Here is a 24654-nt window from a genome sequence, read left to right on the forward strand (position 1 = left end):
ATTAGATTTTCTTTCTCCCCATATTATGATCAAATTTGACCTAAAATTTAGACAGTGTTCTTCATGCCTGAAATTGGGGAAGAATAGTTTCCAAAATTCAAGGACGTCTCACTTTTCCTTCTTTTAAGCACCACCTTAATTTACTTTGTTCCAAATCAAGCATTTGTGAACTGAGAATATTGGAGAAGAATCTGTTTCTTTAAGGTGGTGTATGTGTGTAATGTGTGAATGACATAGCTGAATAAGCTATGACAGAAAGGAAACAGGAGATAAAATGGTGCTCTTAGAGTGAGCTTGGTTTGACTTAGATGTCTGGCACATTTATCATGTACAAGCCATTGCTGAGGATATGCTATAATGTTTACCTGCAAACACTATTGGGCAACTGATGGTATGGTGGATAGTATGTTGGACCTTGTTAAGAAGATTTTATTCAATTCTTATTTATTACATATTAGCTCTGGGACCCTGGAGGAGTCATCTGATCTCTTATTGACAGTTTCCTCATCTGTCAAATAGTGATAATAATAGCTTTGTTCTCTCAGGATTGTGAGGACTAAATAAGATAATTGTAAAGCACTTACTACAGTGATACATAGAAAATACAATATAAATTTAGCTATTACTATTATTATTATTATGTTTTTGTTGCACTTTGGCTCCTTTGCAAGTTTTGTGCTTCTGAGAATATGGTTCCATGAGTACAAGCCATATACTATCACTAGAAATATCAGTGTTGAGAGAGATTTTGTAGTATTTAATGAAAATGCAGCGGCATTCATCTAATATCTTTTCAATTCTGGGCCCAGGTTATAATACACAACCATATCCAAGATATTTATCATTGGAAGTAATTGGGAATGGTTAGACTAGAGAAAATATTTCAAGGATGGGAGCAGGGAAAGAAAAGGGAAATAAATCTTCCTTGTCTTCAGGTATGTGGAGGACAGAAGGAAAGATTTGATTTGTTCTCTTTGGTCCCAGAGGGTAGGAGAAGATGCAAATTGAGTATGATGTTAGGAAAAACTTCTTAATAATTCAATTATCCAAGAATGAAAAGGATTGCATTTAGGAGTTGTAGGTTTCCCCTCCCTTAAGGAATTCAAACAGATTACCACTTATTAAATATATTAGAGTGGACACTTTCTTCAAATGTCTGGGCTGTATTAGACAGCCCCTAAAGATCTTTTGAACTCTGAAACTTGGTTATTTTTACTAATGGACTTCAATCAATTGCCAGTTCAAATTCAAATTAATATTTAGGCAACATATATTACAGTGAGGCATGAATTAAGGAAAAATACAAGGCAGCAGCATTTAGTATCAATTTAAGTATTTGTTGAATTAATAATTATAGACAAATTTCTTTTTATTTCAAAGGGAAAGATATAGTATCTTTAAAGCAATCATGGGATCATCTCTAAGTAAACAAAGTTGACTCAATTCTCTTTCCCTGTGTGTTCTATTAAGTACTTTGTTTCTTACTGAATGAGTACTCTCCTACCAAATATGTATGCCCTTTATGGAAGGAAAAAAAAATACTGCAGTGAATTGTGTTGAAATGATCCTGATTGAATGTCTTGTCAAAATGTACCCTGATTTTTGAATTCCTGCCAAACATATTTGCCTTCACAGTGTTATCCTTGAAATGTCCTTGATCAATGAAATGAGGTATATCTTTTAAATTGCAGCCTGCACAATTGCCTCATCTCTTTGAACTCAGTGGGATAGATTGATCATAATGGAGCAATTTCAAGTATGTGCTCCTTTGTGTTCTAAGATTACTATCTGCAAATTAACTGAAATGATTAGTTTCTGATTGGCTGATACCCCATCATTTATGCAGATATTCAAGGTGGCATCTGACCCTTGTTTGGAAAAATCAAATGACAGGCAGCAAGTAGGACTTTAAAAAATACTCAAAGACCTGCTCAGTAAGGTGATTGGAATTCAGTCATTCTCAATAGAGCTATACCAAAATTATCACACTCACCATACACTAATGGAAATATATGTCCAGAATTTTTAAAATGACTTTCCTTCAGGTTAGTGCGGGACAGTGTGTCACAGTAGGTAATCTTGGAGGCTGGAAGCCTTGAATTCAACTCCAGCCACTGAAACATGCTATTGGTGTGAACATGGACAAGTCCCTTCAAGTCAGGTCATTTCATATCTTGTCCCAGGGAAGCTCTCTAAGGCTAAGTTACAGAGGAACTGCTGCTTTGCATTGATAGAGGGAGTGTCCGTATTGGGAATTTCTTACATTAGTGAAATTATAGAGTTGATGCAATAATAGAGTAAAAAAAAAAAAAAAAAAAAAAAAAAAAAAAAAAAAAAAAAAAAAAAAAAAAAAAAAAAAAAAAGCCCAAAATCATCATTAACAACTACCACTATCTTCTATTTATGCTTTTTAATTTATAAGGAATACTAGAAATTCATAAATTCTCTCTAGCAGAATATGTCTATGGAAGTAGGTACTTTTACCCATTTTTCTTTGTAAACCCAGTTCCTAATACAATGCCTGGCACATAATAAGCATGTAAATGTTTGTTAAATTGAATTGACTTAAGCCTTGAAAAAGTCACAACTGTATTCAATTTATCTAGGGTTTATTAATGGATCAGTTTGCAAAAATGGTTTCCAAATTGTGTTTTTTTATCAGTTTGAGAATTTAATGATAATCATTCCAAATGTATAATACTTAAATATACTGGAAAACAAAAGCCCATCAAGTACTACAATAGAACAGGGATGAATTTCTCCAAAAATGTCCTCATTCATACAAAGAAGGTAATATAAAGTTTCCTTTCCATACTTTCCAGATTTATTTTGGATACAACTTAACTTTGAAGGAGTGAAATAAGCATTTATTGTCTACTATGTATTAGGCACTGTGACAAGAGCTTAACAAATATCTCATTTGATCCTCCCAATAACTAAGGGACAGGTGCTATTAAGATCTCTGTTTTACAGATGAGAAACCTGAGGCAGACAAATTAAGTGACTTGCCCAGTATCATACAACTAGAAAGTATATTAATTTGAACTCAGGTCTCCCTGACGAAAATCCCAGCCACCTAGCTGCTTTTGAGAAAAGGGCACTACAAAACACCTAACTTTTAGCCTCAAAGCACTAACCAAGAGAAATTATGTAGTATTGGCAAGAAGATGGACTTGAACTCTAGAATATAAGGGTTTGAATTCTTCCTCACACTCTGTGAGAAAGGGTTTGAATTCTGCCTCAGACCCTGCAAGTCACTTAACTTCTTTCTGAACAGAAATCTCAGTTTCCTTATTGGTAAAATGGGGAAAATGTAACCTGTAGTATTGTAGCTCATTATTTTGTGTTTTTAAAGAATAAATAATATAATGTCTATAAAGCACTTAAGGTTCTTGATTATTAATACTTATCAATTATTAATACTTATTACTTGTTATTAATATGTATTTGGTGCAAACCATTAGAGATCTCTGAAAAAAAAGTTGGCTAAAATAATCAGAGTTAAGAGTAAAATTTAATTTAGAAATTATTTTAGTTGTTTATAAAGTGAAGGGATTGGACTAAATAGTCTATTTAAGGTCCCTTCCTGCTTTAAATTTATGGTCTTATGATGTTATTCTTTTAAAAAGTGCTTTTATCTCACCTATTTAAAATAGACCTTACAATAAAAAAAAAAACAACTTAGTGAAAAGTTTAAATTGAATACAGAGATATAAATACTACTTACATTTCTTTATCCCCAGTTTCAGAAGGGTGGAGAGTGAAATGAACCAATGGTTAGAAGTCTCTGCTGATTTCTGAAAGTCTATGTGAAAGATAAAACCTCATAGCCTAATGAGTGGGTTTACACCATAATATTTACTTTTTCAATTATTTTCATCAAATGGATGAACATTCAATTTTCAGGAAGAGGGAGAGAATTCCTACACTGGACACTGAATAAGTCATACCTTCCCTGGGATTTAGTTTTCTCAGGACTAGAGAGCCTTTATAGTCCCTCCCAGTTATAAATCTCAGATCATTAGTTTCCTTTTTAAAATTTTGTTATTTTTGGTGAGGCCACAGGGAATAGAGAAGGTGAAGATTCCATTTGTAAACAAAGCAGTTACAACACCATATTATTATTTTTTTAAAATACAAAACCTATGCAAACACATAAACACCCATGCCTACTGTCCTATTTCCCTCCAACTCAGGAATGGCTGGGTTCAATGACGCTAGAAAGAATAACACCTAACATAACTGAAATCTCTCCTAAAATGGAAATGTGAAAACTGCAGATAATTTCAGTGTTAACAGTGTTAGATTTCTTCAAATAAAAAGACTAGCTATTTTGAAATAATGCCTTTCCTGTAAAAACATATAAATATTTACTACTGATGAGTCATGTGAAAGACTTGCAAGAGATGTCAGAAATAGAAGCTCAAGACAAGAAAAAACCCAATCCTGTCAGGTAAGTGTGAAATAAGCAAAGAAGTAGAAAGCTATTTGGGGAGTCTGGATGAACGTCTTCTAGACCGGCAGGAAGATGTTGCTATAGCTACAATTAAAAATACTGATGCTCAGAATAATGAGAATTTAGTAGAAATTCATTGCAGCAGAGTTTAATCCAGACTTCTTCCAATAACTTAGATGTTGTGAGGTAGGAGGTTAAAAGATAAAGAGAAAACACCATCAAGAAATGGCTGCACCAGGAGCAATTTATTAGCATAACACTTTTTTTTTTCAAGATTTCATAACAACTGAAGTATGTACAAAGTCTTACAGCATTTACACCATAAAAAAGTTTCTTATTAGCTGATGAAGTATATAAGGTAGGGATGCGATGTACTTCAAAGCATGAATATGATAATAATGAAGCAGGCCACTGTACTTTCAACTTTTTTGCTACCACACCACAACTGTCTGCTGAATGACAGTTCATTAAATCATTGGGAAGACACAAGATTGTCTTGAAAGGAGACTGGGAGTGGGGAAGGAACAGGTCTATGTGTTGCACTAACAACCATAAGGAGAAGGGAAAAGAAAAAAAAAATCTACATACTGTTGTGTTTCTACATTTTCCTAGAGCTGTAACGGACGTTCACAGCCTGAGATATAACATATGCAAGACAACATAATCACACCTTTTCAGATATAGTTCAGCTACTGAATGTCTTTACTTTTGAATAGGAGGCTTTATGCTAATATGGCTGTGTGTTTCCATTTTTTTGTTCATGAACTCTTCAAATAGGTCTAACCCCACCAGCCCACCCTTCCCCTCACAAAAGAAAAAAAATTAAATATGGAAGGATGTATTTGATAATTTTTTTTTTTTTTTAAGGGAGAAAAAGGCATTTAGTATCAGCTTTAGGGTCCAGCCATTCCTGTCAAAAGTTTAAGACTGGGAATCTTTGAATGATCAACAAAACGTTGCTCCACCTCTCTACCCCCTCCATAGCAAATATCCTTCTAACCACCACCTCCTCACTTTATTCATCTGCTAATGTAAAGGCTCATTTTTTCTTGGGATCAGGCTATGTAGACCCAGAGGTATTTCTGTACTGACTCAAATTCAAGGCTTGGCTAAATTATTTCTCATAAAAGAAATGCTGAATGGTTTGTGCCTCCGTTCTACAGTTCCAGGATATGGCATGAAAATTTCAGGCAGAAATGGATAAGTATCTTACTTTCCATTCTATTCCTCCAGAAATTCCCTTCACCCTTGCATAGGCCAATGCATCATTTTTGAGATGAAATCCACTTCCTCCCTCACCCCATTCACTTGTAGGCTAAGTGGGCATTATTTTAAAAAATAATTACTTAAAAAAAAAAAAAAAAAGATTCCATTCCCAACTCAAAAGCCGGTAATGTAGGTTGACAAATTTTAATTAAGACAAATAAAGGTGGGCTATAAAAACACAACAACTACATAAATATTGAAGAAGTCATTATGCCATTTTCATGTAAACAGTTCTGAATAGAATGAAGCCCTAACTAGATTCTGGTCTTAAACTTTTGGCAGATAATGTATATTATGCTCAGCCAGGCTCTGCGGTTATTGTTCAAGTGGAAGCCAGATCAGTTCACATGTTGACAGGCATGCAACTTGAAAACATTGCACAACGGGCAACACAAAGAGATTGGAGAAGTTTACGCAACTTCAAGTAGACTTCACAACCCTTCACAACGGACTATTCACAGACAAAAGATCCGGTCCTTCCTCATCTTAGAGCGTGGAGTCCGCCTCCCCCCTTCTCTCACACGTGAGACACTTTCTGGGACTCTCTTGCTTGCTTGATGCTGTACAACCACTTGATGATGCGGGCATTTCTCTCGATTGCAGAAATGCCATAGGGCACACGGTCATTGGCACTGTCATCGTTTCTAAGGTCGCTGTTGCTATCCTGAGACTGTTCACAGTCTGAGCTGATCATGCTGGCACTGCGAAAGTTGAGGGATATGATATCGGAGTTAGCCCTTGCAAAGTTTTCCATGCCCAGGTTTTCCAGCTCTTCTGGATCCAAGCCGCAGTAGTTAAAGAATCTCTCCACGTCCGCGTCGACTCGGAAGTACCTGTCGCTTAAGTCTGATTTGGACCGCTGCAGGGAGGGCCTGCGGCTGACGCCGCCGCTGGACTCCACCGTGTCCATTTCGGGAGATTTCATGGCGGCAATGGCCGCCACCTTGGGTTTGGGGGGCAGCGGGGGCGCGGAGCTACTGCAAGGTATTGCTTTTAAAGGTTTCACGCTGGTCACTTTGCGAATGTCCGATGAGCTATGGGAAACGTGCAGGAAGGACTCCGCTGAGTGTTCCAGCAGCCTTCTGCTGACGTTGGAGTTGCTCTCCTGGGGGCTGCCGCGGCCTTGGGTGGGGTAAACCCTCAGCGATTCCGCGAATGAGTGTCGGTTTAGTTCTGCTGAATCCGACCTGTGGGGGGGCCAGTTTCTGGCACTGTGTTTGTGACCTGAGCCTGAGCTGGAGCCCTCAGAACTGTTAATAATGTTTTTTAGTATCTCCAGTTTTAAGTTCTCCCTTTGCACGCCGCTCTCAGTCTTTGCATTGTTGTTAAACACTTTCAAGGTAGGGCTGCCCAAGGCTCGCTTCGCGGCGGGGCAGACAGGTGGCTTGGCGAGCACAGCGGGCTTTACAGGCTCCTGTTTGGCATTAATGACTTCTTGGCTCTTGACATATTTTGCCTTATCGGCTTCTAGTCGTTCCACTGCGCTAAGTCTTTTGGGATTAGGCTCCGCTTGCCGGCGAAAATAGTCCGGTCCTTTGTTCAAGATGCGGAGTGGGACCGCCGAGGTGAACGTCACGGCTGGGCTGACAGGTTTCACCATGCTACCTGTCTGAAGGGTCTCTGTAGGCATGTTGGGTGGTCTTTCCCCCGCAGCCGTTTTGGATTCTCTTCTGGGCTCTGCTGAACGGACTTTGTAGAAACATATACATTAAGCACGAGGAATAGTGGATGAATCTTTGGAATCTGAGTGTTAGCAGTGCCTCATCTCACCGAGTTCATTAAATGCTACTGTGTTTCTCTCTCTCTCTCTCTCTCTCTCTCTCTCTTAAAGGCAGGCTCGTGTGCGAAGGGCCACCAGACACAAGTCCGTTTAAATCTGCTCTGCTGATTCCTTTCTTCTCACTGAAGCATGTGGGAGTCTCTCTTCCGAGGGCTTTGTGCTCAGCGACAGTCAGGGATCTGAAAAACAAAATAACCAACCACGGGTTAGGATCGGGGTGTGACATCATAGCTATAGCAACAGAGAAACTCTGTAGACTCCTTTAGTCACTGGCTGAATTACAGCCCCAGGCGATGCAGTCAAAGCGGAAGCATTAGTACCATCACACCTTGGGATAGTGTGCATCAGCTTCAAACTCGGGATTAAGGGATGAGTGCACATATGCATCTGAGCCAGCCCCTGATTTAATCAATTCTACATTGACAGGCTGAAAGGAACAGTGGCTCAATCAAAACTAAGCAGCGATTCCAGCTGTTTCTCCAGAAGCAAAGAGCTTCCTCTGGGCTGGCGAACAAAGACGCTATGGATGGCCACTGGAGTCCCAGTGGTATCTCATCTCATAACTTTTTAAATGTCGCTCTGTTTCTGAAGGAAATCTTAATTTGGTCTGGATTGCCCTTTTCATTGCCTATAATCCATTCTTTTTTCAGTGGAAAGAATGATCCCTCTCACTGACCACTACCAATTTCTTTATCACACATAAAAGTAATCACTTCCTTTTCAAGTCTCTCAAAAGCAGAAATAATATGTCAGAGATTCAGACAGGAGGGAAAGATAGAGTGTATTAAAGCATCTCCTTGTTATCCACACACATTCTATTTCAGCTCTGAGCATTTTCTCTGGCTGTCCCCCATCTTTGTAATGTTCTGGCTCCTGGCTTCTTTCAAGCGCCAGCTAAAATCTCATTTAAAAAAAGTCTGTCTCAACTTCCCCTGAATTCCAGTACTTTCCTTCTTTTTCTTCCTGCTTATGCTAAATAGAGCTTGTCTCTATTTATTTGTTAGTTGTCTCACAATTAGTTTGTGAGGTCCTTGGAGGCACCTAATGGTACTAAAAATTAGTAATAGTAGCAGTATAGTGCCTCTCACTTAAGTTGACACTTACATACATGAATCAGCATGGTGTCCATTTAGGGTAGAGAGCTGGCCCTGGAGTCTAGACGACCTGAATTCAAATTCTATCTCTCATATACACTGGTAGTATGATCTTAAACTTTCAGTGGCCAAAGAAAATATTTAAATAAAGGAGTTGGTAATCTCTTTTAGTGGGAGAAAACTTTAGATAGGAAATTCTCTAAACTGATGAAATCAATCCATCAAGGATTCTTTATTAAGGTTCTACAACTTTCCATGCATTGGCGCTACTGAATACTGTACTTGTACATGTACTTTTGCTCCAGTACATATACTGGAGAGTACAAAGACAAAATTATGATAGTTCCTGCCCTCAAGAAAATTACAAGAACATAATTTCTATGCAATGTATAATTTCAATACACTATCTCTGTGGGGTTTTTAGATTTTCAATGAAAACAAGTGTCCAAACTTATTCACTTGCCCAATCTAAACTAGTCCTTTCCCTTGAAAAGCAAGATTATATCTTAATTTTAGTCCATCAAATATTACAAACTGTTTTCTTTAAATATTTTTTGGACAAGAAATTTAGACTGATTAAAATGTCAGTTATAAAGAGAAACATTTTCCTACTTGGAACAATTGCAAATATGTGGACCAACTCTTTCCTTATTAATAGAGGATGATTAATTACTATGTTGTTCCTTCCCACAGCACTTGAGGCTTTTGGGATCTCTGAAACACCCCTCTTCCATGAGGGCCCTTTATTTGTGAGTTCTTTTGGGGGTTGTGCCTAGAATGGCCATGCCATATTCTTTCTCTAGATGAGCTTCTGACTCTATGGACTTTGCCTTGATGTCCCTGTATGGGTACCTTTATATACCCTCTCCTTCTCCCCACTCCACTCCAGAACTGTTTTCTCTCATTAGAATATAAACCCATTGAAGGCAGGGATTGTCTTTTTTATTTGTATTTGCATCACCTATGCTTAGCACAGTGCCAGGTATACCACAAATGCATGATAAATGTTTACTGCTTGCCTGCTAACACCAATCTAAAAGCAACATTTGCTTTATATACTTAAATTTCAAAACTCCCTACATTATGATGATCAAAATCTTAAAATATCAATCAAGTATTCCTTGTTTTCAACTTGGGTAAGATTGAAGGATATCTACTTATGGGAATAGCATGTAGCTTCCTCAATAATGTGTTATTAAAAAAAAAAAAAAACAACAATAACCCCATAACTACAAAATGTAACAATTAGCAACAACCCAGCATAAAATTGCTGTGAAAGGCATCTTAACATTTAAGTTAATACACAATGCCCTGAAACTTATCTTTCTCAGCTGGATGGCTTCATTACCTATCTCTAGGGTTGGAGGGTACATGAAAAAGAATCTGTATTCCAAAGCAACTGGTTTCATTTTCAATGTAATAAAAATGGTTGCTTTGGCAAAAGAAAAAAAAAGTCCATTCTCTTCTCTAACCCCTCCCTAGGGTTTTCTAGATTTGAGTTACTTTGATCTTATATTTTCCCAAGATACAGAATCAGTGACTCTTATCTTCCTAAGAAAGTTGATTGCTATCACCTTAATGCAGGGTTATAATTAGGGAACTAAAATTTAGAAGATTGAGGCATTGAACCAAAATGTCAAGTAACTGTTTACCTACTCAAGTAAATACAGTGATATTCATTTCACATAAAAATGCTCCATTTCCATAGTAAGGAAAGAAAAAAAATGCTTATTACTATTAGCAAAATTAGAAACAACTGATTTCTCTCCTTGAAGTCTTCTGAAATACATTCTCTAAATACAAACCATCATTTTTACTTTGATGATAAACTAGACACGATTTCAGTAATCTGCTCAGGGGCCTGCTACACTAAAAACATTTTCCTATTCAGGGTCTAAGGAGCCCCAAGGCAACTTCTGCATAAATGATTTCCCCTGAATTTGCAATTCCACATTGACATTTTAGTTCAGTTTAAAAAGAAACCTCTCCTCATTAAGCTCAGAATGTTGTTTGTTGGAACAGATTTGCAATGAAACTTAGAAAGCAAAAAAGAAATTCTCCCCCAGAGAGTCAGCCATCAAGTCACTATGTTGTATTTTAGTTTCACCTGGAAAAGTTGTGCCCCATCTTAATATTTCATGATACTGAAGAGATTCCAACTTTTCTTGAGGAAAAAAAGAGAAAGATGACAACAGTAAGCTACTGTGAGAATGAAAGACCATCGTTACCACAAAGGGAGCTGCAAACCTGGATATAGAAGGACACAGGAAGATGGAATGCTGAACAATGTGGCTATTCTCTTGCCCAACCACTAGGCTGTTATAGCAAGGTACCATGAAGGGATGGTAAAGAGACTGACATGATTAGTGCTCTCCAATTAACCTGCTTTGAGGAGAAAATATTAAAATCCATTGAAATTTATCAGTATTCATTCTAGTTTTATTTGATGATCATCCATACATGGTGGGATGAAAAAATTCTTCACTCTACAATCAATCTACTATGATTCTCTTTCCAAATTTAGTTGGGCTGTCTTTGGACAGTAGATAAGTTATGAAATTTGAAGTAGCTTTGCAAATCTGGACCAATCTGCCAGAACTTATCCTCCAAATGGAATATTATATGACAATCTAGAGTTACCCCTATGCTATAAGATGGCACCAGAGGACAACTGTTTGTGGACTATATTTAAAAAATAAAAAATTACAAAAAGGCCTGTCATTAATGATTTTACTTTTTTTCTTCTTCTCTTGTTCTGGTTATTTCATTGGTTTAATCAGAAAACCCTGATTGTGATTTAATATTTGGACCATAAGAATAGGAATAGTATGGCCTTCAACTTCAGAACAATAATGTAGTGTCAGAATGCTCATTTCTCAGTTGCTTCTCTTTTCAAAGATAACATTTACCCACTTATGCAGATTACAGAAATGTTATAAGGATTAATAATAATTCAGAAAGAGATTGGAACTCTGGTGTTGCAGAGAAAATGAGTTTTTCCTCTCTTGTTTTGTTTTTGTTAGTAATAGTTACTCTCCTTCTCTATAGTAGACTGAATTTGTAAGGGGTCATAAAGTGTACAGATGAGAAGAGTGACACAGAAGAAAAGCATGCTATAGAATTATGAAACAGAATCCCCGATGCCTGGTTTGTTTAATGCTTCATGTTTTAGGAATGATTTAGTGAACAAAATTAGAATAGTTACTATGTTTAGTCCAGTTCTAGGTGCTGAGGGCAATTAAATAAAAAAGAGAATCCTTAAATCTTTAAGGAGCTTATATTATATTGAGGAGATACAACATATACATGGAAGAAAAAGCCATGAGTGGACATTGCAGAGAGCTAGATTAAGATTTGATAAAAAGAAAATCTTTTTTTACCATTCAAACTATTCAAAACTGGATCAGGAGACAGTGGTTACCTCACTAGAAGTATTCCAGCAAAGGCTGGATGACCACTTGTGGCTGTGTTTCATTATAATTTGGATTAGATGTCCCTTGAACTGTGGCATTTTAATTTTCATATCTCCACAACCTAGCACAGTGACTTATTCAGGCACGGTAAATGTTTAACTGAATTGCAAGGAAATCTCCTTGGCTTCAGGGGAGACAACAGGTGGCTACATTCTGAAGTGATCAAGGAAAATTTCATTACCCTTAAGATGGCCCCTGAGGGATGGGGTGGATAAGATTTTTAGACAGAGAGGAAAGAGAATTCTCTGCATGCTAGGGAGCAAATCAACAAGCAGATGAAAATTAAATAAAACGAAACAAACTTCCAAACAATTGAAAAGGACAATGCTCTTCCTCTGGAAGTAGGAGAACTATTAATTCCTCATTACTGGAGATCTTCAAGCAAATGTCAAATACTTATAAATATTTCTATTCAAGCCTGAGTTAGATTAGAAGATTTCCTCCAGCTGGTTTCTTCCAGCCATGCCTTTTGTGTTCAATTTTTTTTCAGGCTAGCACCTCCACTTACCATCTAAGAATGGACTCCATCCACAGAGTGACCTCCTGGACTTTAACAAGCTAGTTTTGACTTTACTTCAATGAATTTCAGGCATCCTTTGTACTTCTGGGACATCTCCAGAAATATTACCATGTCCATATACATATTCTTCCTACTTTCAGGTTCCAGTTATGTGTAGTTTCTACTTCTTAAAGTGTAAGGTCATTGAGGGCAGGGACTTTCTTGCTTCCTTTCATTGGTATCTCTAGCATTTAGGGCAGGCTGGCACAATATAGATGTTAATCCATTATTTATTTATAGCTACCTCCTAAATTCTGTCCAATGCTGAGATTCTACTGCAGAAGCAATTCAAAGCATCCACCACTGCCTGGTGACAATTGTAGGACACAGCCTCAGATCCAGGTGAAAAAGACATTGAATGGCTACACTCGTTTAATTCAACACCCCAAGGTACAATCTGAATTGTGAGCCTACTAAAATTCTGATCACTACCTCAAATTTCTAGTATAACTGAATGTCAAGCACAATTTACATTTATATAATTGGGATGGCTATTTCATTTTGAGGTAATTTCACAGAATTTTAGGGCTTGAATGGACTTTAAAGAGTATTTAGTCTGTCTCGTTTTCTAAATGAGTAAAAGGAACCCAGAAAGCTTAATGAATTTATCCAAAAATCAAATAATGTTGAACTGTTATTTGCTTATTAATAGTTCATTAATTTGCTTGTTAATAATTAAATTTTGGCATAATCGTCTAACTTGCTAGACGCCAATCCCTTCTATCTATCTATATTCTTTGTTGTTCCAGTTTAGACAAACAGATCCAAAATCTTCATATTATAAGCAAAGATAGTACTCAAAGTTATTAGTTGAACATTTAAAAACAAACATTTGAATTACTCTAAAATTAAAAAAAAAAAAAAAGGACAAGAATGTTCCATTCTACAACTTAGGGGTCCTATTTAAAATAACCACGAAAAAAACAGCCTATGTTTATTGAATACTTAATAGACAGAAACACCATGCTGGATGTAGCAAGCAAGAAGGATAGGGTATTCTTTCAGGTGATCTGAAAGAATTTATAATCTATATAGGGAAATAAAACACATGGATTTAAAAAGCTAACTAAAGAAACAAAGCCGTGCATTGGTGCCAAATGAAAGAGCCAGATAATAAGTGCCTCTGAAGTTTGGAGATGGATGAGAATGTCATATTCTGAGGTGGTCAGGGAAAGTTTCATTACCTTAAGAAAGCCCCTAAGGGATGGATAACATTTTAAATAGAAAGGAAAGAGAACCAACTACCTGCATTCTGGGGATGGATGCTGGTTTGAGCAAGTTAATTAAGCAACCAACCAATCAAGAAACATTTATTAAACACTAATAGTATCCTAGATGTCTTAGTGCAATTTAAAGCATTAAAACTTCCAAAATAGAAATACTACAAAATTACAAAAGAACATAATTTAAAAGTCTGATTATTAGAAATGTAAAAATATTCATTTTATTATTAAAATTCAGCATAGCCACCATATTTGTGCTATATACATCACTCAAGTTGATTTTTGAACTTTGTAAAAACTGTCATCAATTGCTGCTCTGTGAAGGAAAGTATTGCATTTGTAATTTTAGCCTTATGATCATCCAAAGATTGATAATTTGATACAAACATGACTGTTTGTACATGACCCCACAAGAAAAGGGCTAACAAAGATAGATCAGGTGACCAAGGTAGTTAAGCAAGAGCATATTCTGTACTGATCCATCAGTCTGAAAAAGTGTCATCTAGAGAGTGGTGCACAATCAAAATGCTCCATCTTGTTAAAGTAAAAAAAAATTTTCAAATTCACAGAATCATGGAAGTACTTTTAAATACTAGCTTTTTTAAAAAAAAGTTTCAAACATACTTCTAAAGTTACTGAAGCTTTAAAATTTCATTCATTCTTATGGGACATTCTATATAGCCCTGGCCGAGGACTAGGTCAAAGTATGACAATCTAAACAAAAAAGGGACATTGTCTATGATCATCATGCAAACTGAAGTCATGTTCAAAAACTAAGTTTTCTGGGATGTGATTTACTTTGTTAATAATGACTCTGAGAACTTTGAGGAATCTATAGAACCATTTCACCTTACATGAGCAAATCAATCCATTCATGATTTAGAAGAAAATAGGAATGGAGAAGTTTAATGACAGAACCCGGTTCTTCCTAAAGCCAAGTCCAGGAGTACTCTGTTTATACCACTCTTATTCTACATTCTATCACTAACCTTTATAAATAGTATTTGCTTCTTTCTCAAAGCCATGGATTCATCCTTGACTTTTCTCCTTCCACTTCCACATGCAAAATCTTCCATTAACCCAAATATATAATTTTTTACAGCCATATTTGAATACAACTTCGTAGACAATATTCCTCTTTTATTTTCATCATCATATTTTTTCTTTGTCATTTCTTTTTTTCCTATCAGTTGATATTTGGCCTATTACATTAGCATTCCTATTTAAATTCTCCTTTCCCAGTTAAAAGGTATTTTTAGACTTACGATTTTATTTTATAAATGCCATTCTTTTGTAGAAAATTTCTTTTTTCTCTCATAGGATAAAATCCCTATTTCTTAATCTAATATTTAAGCATTCTCCCAATATGGCTCCTGCTTAGTTTTCCAAACTGTTCCCCTTGAATATCCTATTCTTGGTCAATGTCCAAAGAATATTCTAATTTTTGGTCCAGCTCAGCTGGTTTAACTATATACTATAACTATATATATAAATTATATATAATATATGTATACTTCATCTATACCTCTCTTTAGTTAGAAGACATGATATAAGTTGAGAAAAGTTTAAAATACCACCTTTTGCATTAAACTACTAGTGAAAGGGCATATGATGCACTACTTCATTTTATCAATGATGCATGTTTGCCATTAGCTATGCTAGTCATGAAATCACAGACCTCTGAAAACTTAAAATATTTTATTCTCTGGTGCTTCCAACCCTCCCCATGGAATCTTTCACTTTCATTTAATTCCACAGCTATTGCCTACTATGTTAAATGATGCCTATTTTGGAATAAATACCCATTCTGTTAATATTGGATTATTTGAATTATATTTCCTTAACATCAAAGTGAAATACTTATGAAAGTTAATAAAGAATTATTCTGATCAAAGTATGACAATTCATTTTGCTGAAGAGAATATTAAATAGTGTATCCAACAGAATTAATGGAAATCAATTACATTTTCTCTGTATCTTCATATAACTTACTACATATGCACACTATAGACCTATTCCTCATGTCACTTTGTATGCCTAGATATAGCCTGGAATTTCCTTACTATTAAATTTTTATACTTAAAACTATTAAAAAAAAGTAATATAGCATTGCATAAAATTTCTAGCTGGGGAACTTTTGACAAACTGTTAATAATATTCTGGTTATCACAAAAAGAATAAACTCGCATTTCAAAGCAAAATATACCTAAAATTTACTGGCCAAAGAAAATAAATGTCATCCCTTTTGGGAAATTTTCACTTATCTATTCTAATTAACAGAAGGTTTCTTCTATCCTCAGTATCTCCCCTTGCATTTTAAAAACATTCCCCTCTTCCTACTGGCACACAATCAACAAGAGTAACTTGTAAATTCCATTTGCAGTTGAAGAATAACTTGCAAGGAATGCAAAAGGGAAAGAGAACAAAAGTCAAGAAAAAATGGAAAAAGGACAATAAACCATAAGCTAAAATGGGAATGGATTTAAATTCACACTCTGTAAACTGAACAGAAGCTACAAAGCCACAAGGCCAATCAACTGGAAACAGTAAGTCAAAGCCACCATCCTTTTCATGACCTTAACTTTTTTTTTCAAATACTAAATGATAAGTATCTTCTTCTTTCTCATCTCCATGGCAAAATCCCTCATCCATGTTGCAATCATCTACTATTCTGATAACTAAAACTTCTCCTTACTGACCTTCCTAACCTTCCCCTTGGCAATTCAATTTGAAGTCACAAGTAAAATAATGTCCCTTTCTTCCTACTACTATCTCTGTGTTCCCTTTGCATCTGGTAGATTAATATTATTTTCCTAAAATCATTTAAAGCTCTTGTGTGTCTTTAAATTTGGCACTACTAAGCTCTTTTTGTGGTAGCAAAGAATTGGAAAAAGAGAGGCTACCTATCAACTGGGGAATGGCTGAATAAGCTGTAGTACACAAAGGTAATGGAATATTATTATTTTATAAAAAACGATGAACAAACTGATTATAAAAAGGCCTGTAAAGATTTACACGAACTGATGCTGAGTGAAACAAGCAGAATCAGGAACACATTGTACACAATAACAGCAAGAATGTGCGATGATCACCTATGAAAGGCTTGGTTCTTCTCAGGGGTTTGGTGATCAGAAGCAATTCCAATAAACTTTGGACAAAAAATGCCATTTGCATCCAGAGAAAGAATTAAGGAGACTGAATGTAAATCAACACATGCCATGTTCACTTCTTTTTTCTGTTTTTTTTTTTTTAATTTTTCCCATAGTTTTTCCCTTCTGCTGATTTTTCTCTCCCAACATGATTCATAAAGCAATGTGTATTAAAATAAACTTAGTATAATAATAAAAAAAAAACCCAAATTGCTTCATTTAAAAAAAATGGCACTACTAGACACTCAGCTTGGGAACTTCCATCCTGAAGCCATGCTGTCTTGACTGGAAAGACAGAGCAGAAGCACATGGCCTACTGTCTCCAGCTTGCTCAAGACACCAAATCAAGACACTTCCTAATCACCTATCACGGATATTGTGTTGTCAATCCCTTGTCATCTCTGCAGCTGAGAGAACTCTGGTCTCTTGGGACTAACTCTTAGAAATTCAGCTTTCTTGCAAATTGACTTTTATTCTTTTGCTGGACACTTGGTCTCCGAATGATAAACTACCTACTCATCTGTACCAAGACTGATTCCTGGCTCTGACTCTTACCCATGGGTTTGCTCCATCGACGATTCATCAGGCACGCTGATGCCTTTTGACTTATCACAATCTCCCAATCTCAGACATCTGATATGGATCTATCACCTGCTGTCCTGGTACCAACAATCACCTGCATTAGCATTTGGTTTCAGACCAGCATTTGGTTCATTGTACAATCAGAGCATCATCAGCTTAGAACTGGAAGGCACGTTAGAAATAATTTAGTCCAACCCTCTCATTTTAGAGATGAGGAAATGGAGACCCAGACATGAAGTGGCTTGTTACAGGTCATAAAGGAAATTGGTGGTAAAGTGGGACCAGAATTCAAAGCTCATAACTCCAGTGCTCTTTCTTATAAACCACACCAATCCTCTATATTTTAATTATTCCATTACTGTCAAATGACAGTGCTCATACTAATTCACATAAAAGTGAGAGGTTACTGCTGGGCCATTTTGACTGAAAAGTTACCTTCACATGACCCCATTTTGTATTGTGCCTGCATTTCAATTGCATTGGAAATACAGGGCTTCTGAGATTAAAGTCAGTAAAATGTCCCATGTAAAAAAGTAAAATCAATTCTGAAACCAGGTAACTAGAAATAACAAGCCACATTCCTACATATAATAACCATTAAATACATGTTCATCTTTATAATTTTTCTACTATTGTCATCTTATATCAGGAGATTAATTTTCTCTTCTTTCTTTGTTTCTTCTCTTTCTTTCTTGGCAAGCATTTTGTCCTAAGTTGTGGATTTGGGAATAATTTAAATGAAGATGTTTGTTGTTAGATATTGAAAATGAGATGAAAATTCAGAAAAATTACCCTCTGTTTTGAATTTAACTTTTTTTCTCAGGCATAAGGTGAAAATACTCTGCCATTTCCAAATGACAGTGTCATAAAACCGACAGAAATGGCCAAATAGCTTCCTTTTAACCTATAATTACAGAAATAAAAACTGCAATGTAGCTAGAGCCAAATGCCATTTAGAAATATTAGAGGAACACAATGAGCTTCTTAATGAAAACTACTACATATAATTAAGAAGCAGGAGTGCTAGAATTCTTAATGAAAATCCAACGAGTAGCTATATCTGGACAAACATAAAAAAGGCCATTGCTGCCAGGCATATTGCCATTCTATGCCCAGCTCTGTGATATTTTGTTTGTCAAATTTTTCCCATCAAGTAGGTCTTATTATTTCTTGAATATATAATGAAAGTCTAAAGATCCTTTAGGCAAATATTATTTGAGAAAGGTATTCATCATTCTCATGTGAGCTTATGTCTACCTCATTAATTGATTTGTCATTAATCTTATTGTTTTTGTCCTTCATTCTCAAAGAGGACCAAGACATCAGGGAGGGGATGCCAAGGTATGCAAGTGAATTGGATTTAAGTGAGGGAGGGCTATGCAAGGTCACCTGCCTCACTTTTTCTTCCAGAGCCATCTCGGTCCACTGGTCAGATATAAACCAAGATGACTAGAATGTTCTTTGCTCAATATATTATTTAAGTACAACTCATCATGGAATTGTAACAATTGAAAAGGTTTTTGTTTTGAAGAGTCTTTTTCTATGCTGGGTCATTTTAGTCGAGTCTGAATCTCTGTGACTACATTTGTGGTTTACCTGCAAGGTACTGGTTTGCCATTTTCTTTTCCAGTTCATAGATAGAGAGCTGAGGCAAACAGGGTTAAATGACTTAGATAGGTTAACCCAGTTAGTAAATGTCTGAGACAAGATTTGAACTCATCAAGATGAATCTTCCCGATTCCAAGCCCAGTGTTCTTTCCTCTGCATCACTTAGCTGCTCCTTTCAATGGTGTAATAATGTTTGCAAAGACCTTTACAAATATTATCTCATTTTATCTTCATAACGAGTCTGAAGGTAAGTGTTATTATTATTTCCATTTTATACATGAGGAAATTGGGGAAAATAAAGCTTAAGTGGAATGTTTACATGACTAAATAAGTATGTGAGGATGAATTTGAACATGGGTCCTCCTGTTTAAGGGCTGGTGCTTTATCCACTGTACTACTTACTGTACTATCTTTTCTATACAAAACCCAAAAACCCTTGATTTGCATGATCACAATATATAAATTCCTACAACACACATTCTCTTATTTCTCATATCCTTTATCTCTCTTGTCATTTGCATAGTGTTTTTTAAAATTTTTATTTATTTTACTTTTTATTAACTGCATTTCCCAGAATGTCCAAATTCTGTAATAGGCTAAAAAAATCACCCTTTGCGCAGAAAGTCAACGTTGCAGCTTATATAAGCTCATTTTAAAAAGATATGGTTCACTATACTCAAGTCCTTCGCTCTTCTTGTCCTATTAGGATGAAGTGAGAATCCTTGGTCTTTCAAGACTATTCCAACAGACTTGCAAACCCTGAAGGCTCCTACCACTCAAGGAAGCCTTTATATATGGATATCTGTTCTCTTAGAACAGTCTTGTTAAATCTGGAGAGACTTATCACCAATCTGGTCACAGGAGATGCATTTTTTGGCAAAAATAAAAGAAAAATATCAGCTAGGTTATAGAGGAGACCAGAATCTATTTTGTAGAGAGATTATCCCCACCCAAGGAGCTTACTGACCATTGAAATACACAAATAAATTTTCTGGCAGGATGGATTTCAGTAACCCAATTTTACCATTCTCAAGAGATAAAATTAAGCATTACAAATTCTATTCTAGGATATTCTTATTCTTTCTCTTCTCTTCAATCAGGAAACATTCCTTTTGCTTTAGTTATTTTCAAGTGAGCCAGCAGTATTCACCTCTCACTCTTCTTTCTTAGCTTCAACGCTCCTCCCTGGGAAACCACTTAAAAAGTAGTTCTGATTCTAAAAGTTAACTTCCACCTTAATTGAAGAAGAATTTCACAATATCTTGCAGTATTTAGATTATAAGTGCTGCTGTAGGGCACCACCATTTCCAAACTAGTGACTAGGCCTCATGTTTATAGAATTACTTTAACTATCTGAAATCCTTAGTTATATGGGCAACTGAAGGATATTCTACAATGCTTACAATAACTAATACACAAAATCTTTAAAAAGATTTTCAAGTTTCTAATAAATAAAGGCAAAGAATGAAATGTGCTTGAGACAGATAAATGAGTTACAAGGAAAGTGTGATATGCTTATATTTGAGGGGAAAAAAGTAAGGCAGCTTTTTATAGGTAGGACAGTAGTTCACAATGGACAGTTTAGAGAAATGAATCAAAATAGTTACTATATTATAAAATAATAGACACTTGTTAATATATATAATATTTCACTTGTCCTCAAATGGTACAAATTTGATTTATTCAAGTCACAGTTTGTAGACAACTCTAATACCTTTAAAAAAAACAACTTTTAATATCTAACTTTTGGATATTTCTTTGATCACAAGCCCCTATATCAGCCTAAAGGAATGGGAAGGAAATGTAAGTCAAATCAGAAAACCATATCACTTGCTAAAAACTAAAAATACAGTGACAAAGATAGTAAAAAAAAAAAAAAGAAAAGAAAAAAAAAAAAGAAATCTATTATCTTCCAATTTCCTTTCTCTGAATTATCTCTATCACTTTTTATTATGCATATCTTATTATTCTGCTACAGACCCTAACACACAACCCTGCCCCAACAATTCCCTCGTTCCCCCAAAACAATACGTGTCTTTATTGGTATGCAATGTAAAGTTCAACACAAGAATTTATTACATCCCTCTTAGATTGCTAATGTTTATCCATTTGAAACACTGAGTATACACACATACACACACACACACACACATATACAAAATTTTTCCTCTTTGGAGAATAGTATGTGAATATCCAGGAACTGCTTATTTACAATTTTGCTAATGCATCAAAACCACATTGTGCTTAAAGATGAACAGAGAAGAAAGTACAAATCAATAAAAGATTGGATTTTAGAGCAGAACCAATAGGATTACTATGGAGTGTAACTGATACTTGTTTAGTTCTTTTGCCAGTCAACACTAAAGATTCTTTTTGCGTGTCTTGGACTGCTGTAAGCAAGCACATAAGTGGCTATTAGAACAACCAGTGCTTTTCTGGAATGTATTATGAAAACAGAGGATACCCTTTCCAATGAGAACATGTGAACTGGGTTTTAGGATAAGAACTGAATGAAAAGGGGAAAAAAAATCAATGAAAAAATTTGCAGATGTTTAAGAAGATGGAAACACCCACCTTATTTTATGGGAAGGCTTAGCTATAAGGAAGCTAGGTAATACAGTAGAAAGAATTCTGGACTTGAAGTTAGGAAGGCCTAAAATCCAGCATCAGGAACTTACTTCATTGTGCCAGGAAAGTCGCTTAACATTTCCAGGCTATATTTTCCTTTTCTGCAAAGGAAGGTATTGGATTCAAATGACATTTAAAGTCCTATTTATCTCTTAAGTGTGAGAACTCTAACTCCAAGTCCAGCATTCTTATTCCCAATAACAATAATTTGAAAGTGTATGAAAAGGTGATGTTTATACTTATTATATCTTCACCTTTAAGTTTTAGTTTTTTGGATTCAAACATCTTTGGTCAAAAAGAAAAGCAAATCAGAATCACTGCTATGCTTGTATAGGTACTAATGAGGAGGCAGATGTAGAAAAAAAAGGTAAAAAGCAATTAACATAGAGTAGAACATTGGGTGGTGATTAATTCTCCTTTGTATGGCTACCCTATGGCAATCATCTCTTCTGCCAAAGATCATTTTGCTTAAAGAGACCTTAATCACCAGTTATTGCTATTTCCAGAAAGGGAAAAAAAAGGATATTTAGAATGGTGGGGAAAATATTTGTCAAAAGGGGTAGGAGAGGAAGATCAATATGAACTGAAAAAAATACTGTAAAGTTCAGTATACAGAAAAAAAATTTTTTGGCAATTCTTCTAATCATACGTTGTTTGTTTTATGAGATTTTCCTAAAGGCTCCAAGATATTTACTAAATTTTTAATGGAAAATAATTTTTCTTCTATCCTTGGAAAGAAATTAAATGCCTTCTAAGTAACAGAAAAAATAATAACTTAGACATCACCCAATCCGGTAAAAATATGACACAATGCTTACAGGGCCTGAAGAGAGAATAAAAATGGCATGTTAATTGAAATTGTGATAAATTAACTCTTTCATGTCATTAGAGACATGAACAGTTAATAGAACATGGAAAAATACTCCAGCTGTTCAATAGTAAAATCACATTTCTGGAAAGCATTGAAAGGATTAAGGTTTATATATTTCTGAAAGGAACATTATCTAGGTAAGCCAACAGGAGGAAGAAAACAAAGAGTTCACAGTAATTCTCAGCAGAAGGCAATAGGAATGAGGCTAAGAAACTACTTATAGTCTTAAATGTATCTTTTGGACTGTTATAAAAACAGTCTAGTACAAATGACACTGTAAGGATAATAAAGTAAACTTGAAATTTTGTACAAAGTTAAAAATGGCCTCTTGGATAACAATTAAGACTTAGCAGGGAAGATTAATGACTAGAAAAGAGCAATAGAAATATGTATATATGTATATACACACAATACATATATATGTATGTCTATGTGTGTCTTGTTCAAGAGAAATAGCTCTAGAAGAAAATAGTGGAAAGTAACATAGTATATTAACAAAGCAAGCTCCTATATGTGAATATATGAACCTAGGGAAACAGTGAAAAGTATTTGTGTAAAGATAAAAGGAAAAAAGAAACAGATATATTATTATGGGAGCATATGATAACTCTCCTCTCTAGATGAAATATATAGTATTTATATATGTATGTGTGTATATATATCTATATCTATATAAATGGATAGATATAGATATATTTCAAGTTTGGCAAAGAGTCAAGATATAACAACTACTTGGAGTTCAATATCTGCTAGAAACTCATTCTTCTGAAAGGAGAGAATCTGACAAATTCTGGGCTTGTCTTGTTAGTTATTTCATTTCTTAGAAAATGAAAGAAGAAACAAAAGAAATCTTATGCATTAGTCTCAATTTATACCAACTTTGCTTAAGATGTATAGAAATCTTAGGACAAAGTAGCTTTGCAATCCTGGACTTTTTAAATAGTCAAAGAGTGCTGGATATAATTAGGCATATTTTAGAGTTTAAGGAAGTGCATTTTTTTATAAGTTCACAAAAAATACAGATATTATCTTTTCTTAGGCAGATTAAAAAAAAATCATAGACAAACTGAGTGTGGTAGCAGCCCTCTGTAATTCCTGCTATTGAGGAGGCTGAGAGCTGTCTTGAGCTCAGGACTGCAAAGCTTCAGTGGGCTAAACCAACTGGGCTTCTGCACTAAGATCTGTATCAACATGTTGTCTAAAGAGAAGTACATAGACTTATGACTGAAATAGAAAGTTAAACCCCCCATGTTGATTAGGAGTGTGATCAGGTCAGTGACTGGCTGCTACACTTCCATCCCTGGTGAGATGGAAAGACCAAGACTATATTAACTATACCAGAATAACTTTAGTTTTTAAAAGATGATCCTTTATTTACATGGAAAGCTTGGGAAAGAGAGCATCATTAAAAGAAATTTGAAATTTCCTAAAGAAAGTTCATTCCATTCCCTTTCTTTTGTCTGTTTATCTAATTTATACTTATTAATAGAAAGGCCCTATAGGTTTTCCTGCTAAATTCATACCACCACCTGGGCAAAAGATACTGATCTTCTTCCATCTATCTGATCTTTCCTGCAGTCCAGGCCAAACTCTTATGAGTTGTTCAAGATCTCTTCCAGAAAAGTTTGCAATAGGTTGATGCAACTAGCACATTGTCACCTGTAGCTAGGAACATCTGGGGAACATCAGCATTCACAAAGAAGTCATTTTTTTTTTTTTTTTTGACAGGGGAGACTCATGCCATAGTGTGAAAAAGCCTATAGTGAAGAGGTATCTTATACAATGTGAACAAAATGATGAGCTTGCTATTCACACTGCAATTAAGCCTTCCCAACATGATCCAAGTATGGTCATCTATCTTTAGCTGTACCCTAAGGATTTCCAGGACATCCTATTTTCCTGCAGCTGAATCTTTCTGATGTGTTATCTCCTTCCATTATGGTGTAAGTTCCTGGAGAACAAGGA

At 35.4% G+C, this 24654-nt stretch overlaps 1 protein-coding gene across 5 annotated transcripts in view; it reads right to left on the reverse strand.

Annotated features, from left to right (window-relative positions):
• Positions 1–4682: 4682 nt before the first annotated feature.
• Positions 4683–24654, reverse strand: part of FAM110B (family with sequence similarity 110 member B) — a 209306-nt gene continuing 189334 nt past the window's right edge. For all 5 annotated transcript variants that reach the window (XM_023496003.2, XM_023496002.2, XM_023496001.2 and 2 more), the window contains one exon: positions 4683–7681. In XM_023496003.2, the coding sequence (XP_023351771.1) occupies positions 6240–7352 (1113 nt within the window). In that variant the 5' untranslated portion in view covers positions 7353–7681 and the 3' untranslated portion in view covers positions 4683–6239. The remainder of the gene's footprint in view (positions 7682–24654) is intronic.

The sequence above is a fragment of the Sarcophilus harrisii genome, chromosome 1 (genome assembly GCF_902635505.1).
Source record: "Sarcophilus harrisii chromosome 1, mSarHar1.11, whole genome shotgun sequence".
Taxonomy (NCBI): Eukaryota; Metazoa; Chordata; class Mammalia; order Dasyuromorphia; family Dasyuridae; genus Sarcophilus; species Sarcophilus harrisii.